The following is an 8,044-nucleotide window of genomic DNA, read 5'->3' as shown; positions in this document are numbered from 1 at the left end:
ACAAACATTCATTAGAGACCAGTTGAGAGCTCTCTCAGTTCAGAATGACCTCCAGTTAGATAAGGCTACTCCAGCACAACAATGAGCAATGAGTCATGGGAAATAGACTGGCCAAACTCTTCTGGGATTATGCTGCACATGTTTGTTTATCACATGGAATACATCTAATTCAACCCCTGTAGAGAAATAAAAAGGCTGCTGTTTGTGTGTGTGGGACATCTAATTACCAAACATTAGAGAAATATCAATAGCATATTTACTGATATGTCCAGAGCTCGGTATGTTTGAAAGTTTGGCAAATGCATATGGTAAAGTCAAGTATTGTGTGTGTGTGCGCGCTCGCGTGCGCGTGTGTGCGATAGAAAGAGAGTCCCTGCTGTGAATTTACACAACTAATTGCATAAAGTGCATTGTCATTATCAAAGTGCTGTGCACTGCAGTACCAACATATTATATCAAGCCAATAATGAATTCCACTGACCACTCACTGTATGCTTCCAACCTACCGGAAAGAACTGGTGAAAGTGCTTCGGCGACAGGTTTGAATTCTGTCCGTGTAGGCTACTTGTTCAAATGGGTGTGGAGGAGCGGACAAGCGGGAGGGGAGGGAGGAGAGGCAGACATCGACACCTAGGCAGTGGCAGTTATATCCACAAGACGAGAGGGGATAGACGTTTCTCAATGGAGTGCGTATTTTGAACCATAGCCTGTACAGGGACCTCAGAGTGGAAAAAAAAAAAACATTTTTCAATCCGGCGTTGATCGTGCAGCTGCGGGAAGGGAAAATTTGCGCGCAAGGAATAAACATGGCCCCAAGTCTATATCTCCACGGGGCCTTGGCTGTGTTTTGTGTGACTCTAACCTGCAATGGATTTAATATAGACTCACGGTTTCCAGTTATCAAAGAAGGGAAAACCAAGGGCAGTTTCTTTGGATTTGCTGTTGCCTTACACAAACAGACGGAAGGGTCCACGAAATACCTGTGAGTATCCGCGGTGTACCTCCTATGCAACTGTTCTATCCTCTTCAGGCGCCATAAATTGTGGCGTTCCACTGATAATTCGATTTGGATAGGCACACTGTGTTTAGAAACGACATAAAAGGAAAACGAGCTACTTAGAAGTTCCATCTGTTCTTGCTCTTTAAAACACCTTTCTTCCTTTCATGTGCACGTCTTTAATGTCGGAAAGGTTCCAAGTTATTTGAAACTTCAATAGTTTTTGATGTAGAGCCTGTTTAGATTAGACCACTTTATGAAGTTCACTAGAACACCTGTCCAAAATAAGCGGGTATTGGCCCCGTTTATTTTGTTTTATATTCTGCTGGCCGCAATCTCATAATTCAGTACAATTTCAGCATGTCAGACACCTGTCCGAACTCGGGAACCAGCGATCCTATACTTTCATTCAAGAGCTTGTTATTTGGTCAATCGTACAAAATGCTTCATTTACATAAACATACATAGCATATAATCTAAAATAACAGGGTTAAAAGAAACATAGGCTATAACATAGACTTCAGTGACCATAGCCTACTGTAGGCTGTCCTTGCTTGCGTGTACGCAATTCATGAAATATGGTCCGCCAATATCGCTACACCTTTTTGTACGGATAAAGTGTAGCCAACACCTGTATCCAGAAAATATTTAGGCAACCCCCCGAGAAGAAGCATACATTTATAGTGTAGGCCGACATTACGATCACTCACATTATTTTCCAGGTTTCCTCAACTTTCTTTAATTTCAGTTAAATTGTTCTCTCTAGTTAGTAAGTGTGAGATAAACAATGAGTTCGGTGGCTGTGGTTAAAAGCAGAACGTGCTGCTCAACGACTAAGGCTTTGTCCCATTATGATAATAAGAATGGTCTTAAATTGATGATGTTGTCCCTCGTTGGCTGTCATGACAATCCATACCCGTCATTCTACACAATGGTTATTACAACGCTGTAAAATGTTAATAATAATAAACATGGCACTGATTCTTGTACCCTGATCTCAACAAGAGATTATAAACGATAAACAACTGCAGAGCTGTTGAATAAGATCAGTACTTAAATGCTTGTTACTTATTGAGTGGGCTGTGTGTTATAGCTGCAGGCAGATACTTCACGCTCACAGGGGCACGTGCCCCCTCAGATTTGTCATGTTCAAAAATAAATACAAATAATAATAATTGGGTTGTTTCTCTGTAATTCTACAAGCCACCTAGCAATCCTATGAAGTTGGCTTTAGCTAGCCCAGATAGGTTCCCAATCTCCCAACCTCATAACTAGCTACCAAGAAGCCATTTCAGGCTATCAATCAAGTTACAGTAGCTAGCTTGTCTAACTATCTTAACTTGTAGGCCTGCTGCCAAGGTTGGCAGACTTGAAAAGCAAGCAATAACTAAATGTACTGAAAAAGACTCACATTCCTTTAAATTTTTGACCCAGTTTCATTAAAAAAAGAAACACCAGTCAGGAGGATACAGACAGCTCAAGAGGTATGCTTAGATATGCAGAAAAAAATACACACACACATATATATATATATATATATATATATATATATATATATATATATATATATATATATATATATATATATATATTTGTTAACCAAGAAATTCAGCACAGTGATTATGGCTGTGTCAGATGTTTGAAACATGCTTCATTCTCAAATTTACAGACAGGGTAGGGTAGCAGCTACTCTTCCTGCCCTCAGGCCCCTACTCCGCCACTATCGCATATCTACAGTACAAAATCCATGTGTACGTGTGTGTATAGTGAGTATGTTATCGTGTGTGTGTATGTATGTGTTTGTTCATATGTTTGTGGTGCATTTTTTTCTGTTTTTTATATCTAATTTTACTGCTTGCATCGGTTACTTGATGTGGAATAGAGTTCCATTTATTCATGGCTCTATGGAGTACTGTGCGCCTTCCATAGTCTGTTCTGGACTTGAGGACTGCGAAGAGACCTCTTGTGTCATGTCTTGTGGGGTGGTATGCATTGGTGTCCGAGCTGTATGCCAGTTGTTCAAACAGACAGCTCGGTGCATTCAACGCGTCAATACCTCTCATAAAGTAGTAATGAAGTCAATCTCTCCTCCACTTTGAGCCAGGAGAGATTGACATAAATGTGATTAATATTAGGTCTCTGTGAACATCTAAGGGCCAGTCGTGCTGTCCTGTTCGGAGCCAATTGCAATTTTGCTAAGTCCCTTTTTGTGGCACCTGACCACACAACTGAATGGTAGTCTAGGTGTGACAAAACTAGGGCCTGTAAGACCTGCCCTGTTGATAGTGCTGTTAAGAAGGTAGAGCAGCGCTTTATTATGGACAGACTTCTCCCCATCTTAGCTACTGTTGTATCAATATGTTTTGACCATGACAGTTTACAATCCACGGTTACTCCAAGCAGTTTAGTCACCTCAACTTGCTCAATTTGCATATTATTTCAAATCAAATTTGATTGGTTACATACACGTGTTTAGCAGATGTTATATATATGCCATTTAGCAGACACTTTTATCCAAAGCGACTTACAGTCATGTGTGCATACATTCTATGTATGGGTGGTCCCGGGAATCGAACCCACTACCCTGGCGTTACAAGCGCCATGCTCTACCAACTGTGCTACAGAAGGATGTAGCGAAATTCTTGTTTTTCTAGCTCCGACAGCGCAGTAATATCTAACAAATAATATCTAACAAATAATATCTAACAAATAATATCTAGCAATTTCACAACATATAGCAAATACGCACAAATCTAAGTAAAGGAATGGAATTAAGAATATATAAATATATGGACGAGCAATGTCAGAGCGGCATAGACTAAAGATACAGTAGAGTAGCATAGAATACAGTATATACATATGAGATCAGTAATGCAAGATATGTAAACATTATTAAAGTGACTAGTGTTCCATTTATTAAAGTGGCCAGTGACTTCAAGTCTATGTATATAGGCAGCAGCCTCTAATGTGCTAGTGATGGCCATTTAATAGTCTAAGGGCCTTGAGATAGAAGCTGTTTTTCAGTCTCTCAGTCCCAGCTTTGATGCACCTGTACTGACCTCACCTCTGGATGATAGCAGGGTGAACAGGCAGTGGCTCGGGTGGTTGTTGTCCTTGATAATCTTTTTGGCCTTCCTGTGACATCGGGTGCTGTAGGTGTCCTGGAGAGCAGGTTGTTTGCCCCCGGTGATGCGTTGGGAAGACCACACTACCCTCTGGAGAGCCCTGCGGTTGGGGGCGGTGCAGTTGCCGTACCAGGCGGTGATACAGCCCTACAGGATGTTCTCAATTGTGCATCTGTAAAAGTTTTTGAAGGTTTTAGGTGCCAAGCCAAATTTCATCAGCAACCTGAGGTTGAAGAGGCGCTGTTGCTGTTTGTGTGGGTGGACCTTTTCAGTTTGTTAGTGATGTCAGTGATGTATTATCCGAGGAACTTGAAGCTTTCCACCTTCTCCACTGCAGTCCCATCGATGTGAATGGGGGGTGCTTCCTCTGCTGTTTCCTGAAGTCCACAATCATCTCTTTTGTTTTGTTGACATTGAGAAAGAGGTTATTTTCCTAGCACCACACTCCCAGAGCCCTCACCTCCTCCCTGTAGGCTGTCTCATCATTGTTGGTAATCAAGCCTACTACTGTTGTGTCTTCTGCAAACTTGATGATTGCATTGGAGGCGTGCTTGGTTTCTCCTCCACTTTGAGCCAGTCATGGGTGAACAGGGAGTACAGGAGAGGGCTGAGCATGCACCCTTGTGGGGCCCCAGTGTTGAGGATCAATAAAGTGGAGGTTGTTACCTACCTTCACCAAATGGGGAGCTGCCCGTTAGGAAGTCCAGGATCCAGTTGCACAGGGTGGGATTCAGACCCAGGTCCTCAAGCTTAATGATGAGCTTGGAGGGTACTATCGTCTTGAATGCTGAGCTATAGGCAATGAACAGCATTCTTACATAGGTATTCCTCTTGTCCAGATGGGATAGGGCAGTGTGCAGTGTGATGGCGATTGCATCGTCTGTGGATCTATTGGGGTGGTAAGAAAATTGTAGTGGGTCTAGGGTGACAGGTAAGGTAGAGGTGATATGATCCTTGACTAGTCTCTCAAAGCACTTCATGATGACATCAGTTATCTTTGCTTTCTTAGGTACAGGAATAATGGTGGCCATTTTGAAGCATGTAGGGACAGCAGACTGGGATAGGGAGAGAATAAATATATCTGTAAACACACCAGCCAGCTAGTCTGCGCATGCTCTGAGGACGCAGCTAGGGATACATTCTGGGCCGGCAGCCTTGCGAGGGTTAACACGCTTAAATGTCTTACTCACGTCGGCCACGGAGAAGGAGAGCCCACAGTTCTTGGTATCGGGCCGCGTCGGTCGTTGGCACTGTGTTATCCTCAAAGCTGATGGAGAAGGTGTTTAGCTTGTCTGGAAGCAAGATGTCAGTGTCTGCGACATGGCTGGTTTTCCTTTTGCAGTCAATTTATTACAAGATTTAGTTGAGGTTTAGGTTTTAGTAAATTATTTGTCCAAATACAATGGTTTTAGTTTTAGAAATATTTCTAACTAACTTATTCCTTGCCACCCACTCTGAAACTAACTGCAGCTCTTTGTTCCTCGACTTCGGCGATGTCATCTACAAAATGGCTTCCAATAATCTACTCAGCAAACTGGATGCAGTTTATTGAGGGTGCCATCCGCTTTGTTACTAAAGCACCTTATACCACCCACCACTGCGATCTGTATGCTCTAGTCGGCTGGCCCTCGCCACATATTCGTCACCAGACCCACTGGCTCCAGGTCATCTACAAGTCCATGCTAGGTAAAGCTCCGCCTTATTTCAGTTCACTGGTCACGATGGCAACACCCACCCGTAGCATGCGCCCCAGCAGGTGTATCTCACTGATCATTCCTAAAGCCAACACCTCCTTTAGCCGCCTTTCCTTCCAGTTCTCTGCTGCCTGTAACTGGGACGAATTGCAAAAATCGTTGAAGTTGGAGACTTTCATATCCCTCACCAACTGTAAACATCTGCTATCTGAGCAGCTAACCGATCGCTGCAGCTGTACATTGTCCATCGGTAAATAGCACACCCAATATACCTACCTCATCCCAATACTGGTTTTATTTACTTACTTTTCTGCTCTTTTGCACACCAGTATCTCTACCTGCACATGACCATCTGATCATTTATCACTCCAGTGTTAATCTGCTAAATTGTAATTATTTGCCTACCTCCTCATGCCTTTTGCACACAATGTATATAGACTCTTTTTTTCTCTCTCTTTTTTTCTACTGTGTTATTGACTTGTTTATTGTTTACTCCATGTGTAACTCTGTGTTGCTGTCTGTTCACACTGCTATGCTTTGTCTTGGCCAGGTCGCAGTTGTAAATGAGAACATGTTCTCAACTAGCCTACCTGGTTAAATAAAGGTGAAATAAAAAATTAAAATTAAAATCTTGCCAATTAAAAAATCATTAAAGTAGTTGGCAAAATCAGTTGGTTTTGTGATGAATGAACCATCTGATTCAATGAATGATGGAGCTGAGTTTGCCTTTTTCCTCAAAATGTTATTTAAGGTGCTCCAAAGCTTTTTACTATTTACATTTACATTTACATTTAAGTCATTTAGCAGACGCTCTTATCCAGAGCGACTTACAAATTGGTGCATTCACCTTATGACATCCAGTGGAACAGCCACTTTACAATAGTGCATCTAATGTAATTTATCTTTGTTTCATAGTGTAGTTTCTTCTTCTTTTTATTCAGTTTATTGACATAATTTCTCAATTTGCAGTACGTTTGCCAATCGGTTGTGCAGCCAGACTTATATGTCATTCCCTTTGCCTCATCCCTCTCAACCATACAATTATTCAATTCCTCACCAATCCGCAGGGATTGAACAGTTTTTAAGGTCATTTCCTGAATGGGTGCATGCTTATTAGTAACTGGAATAAGCAATTTCATAAATGTGTCAAGTGCACCATCTGTTTGCTCCTCATTACACACCATTACTTTGTGCCCCTTCAGATTTGTTTGTGGTGCATGAAGCCCCCGGCTGCAGGTGAAACAGGTGTGGCCAGGTGATCTGTGTTACAGCCTGCAGCATGTCTGTGTGGTGAGTGCACTGAAGGTCCTAAAAGGCATCTATGCCGAAGAAAATGTATCCTCAAGGGTTTAACTTATTATGGCACAAGGAAAAGCAACTATTGATTTTCAGTTGGAATACCATACCATTCCTCTCACACACAAATAAGTTTTCATTTGCTTATGTTCTCTTAAGTATGCTTTATATGCATTGGAGTTTCTCGGTCTTGAACATGTACATTGCCTTCAGAAAGTATTCACACCCCGTTACTTTTTCCACATTTTGTTGTATTACAGCCGGACTTAAAAATGTAGATTACTGGCCTACACACAATTACCCATGATGTCAAAGTGTTCTAGAAATGTCTAGAAATGTTTACAAATTCATTGAAAATGAAAAGCTGAAATGTCTTGAGTCAATAAGTATTCAACCTCTTTGCTAAGGGAAGCCTAAAAAAAATCAAGATTTGCTTAACAAGTCAAATAATAAGTTGCATGGACTCACTCTGTGTGAAATAATAATGTTTAACATGATTTTTGAATGACTACCTCATCTCTGCACGTCAGACATACACTTATCTGTGAGGTCCTTCAGTCAAGCAGTGAATTTCAAACACAGATTCAACCACAAAGACCAGGGAGGTTTTCCAATGCCTTGCAAAGAATGGCACCTATTGGTAGATGGGTACAAATAAAAAAAGCCGACATTGAATATCCTTTTGATCATGGAGAAGTTATTAATAACACTACAAAGATACAGGTGTCCTTCCTAACTCAGTTGCCGTAGGGGAAGGAAACCACTCAGGGATTTCACCATGAGGCCAATGATGACTTTAACAGTTAAATGGCTGAGATAGGAGAAAACGGAGGATGAATCAACAACATTGTAGTTAAAAGAAGGAACCCTGTACAGAATAAAAATGTTCCAAAACATGCATCCTGTTTGCAACAAGGAACTAACGTAATACT

At 41.5% G+C, this 8,044-nt stretch overlaps 1 protein-coding gene across 1 annotated transcript in view; it reads left to right on the top strand.

The window, feature by feature from the left end:
- The first annotated feature begins 595 nt into the window (after positions 1-595).
- The window catches only part of itga3b (integrin, alpha 3b), a 51,203-nt gene continuing 43,754 nt past the window's right edge, over positions 596-8,044 (top strand). The window contains exon 1 of the mRNA XM_035748973.2: positions 596-982. Within this exon, the coding sequence (XP_035604866.1) occupies positions 807-982 (176 nt within the window). The 5' untranslated portion in view covers positions 596-806. The remainder of the gene's footprint in view (positions 983-8,044) is intronic.

This window comes from Oncorhynchus keta, chromosome 3 (assembly GCF_023373465.1).
Source record: "Oncorhynchus keta strain PuntledgeMale-10-30-2019 chromosome 3, Oket_V2, whole genome shotgun sequence".
Taxonomy (NCBI): domain Eukaryota; kingdom Metazoa; phylum Chordata; class Actinopteri; order Salmoniformes; family Salmonidae; genus Oncorhynchus; species Oncorhynchus keta.
The sequence above is the reverse complement of the archived record's forward strand: the minus strand, read 5'-3'. Positions and strand labels throughout refer to the sequence as shown.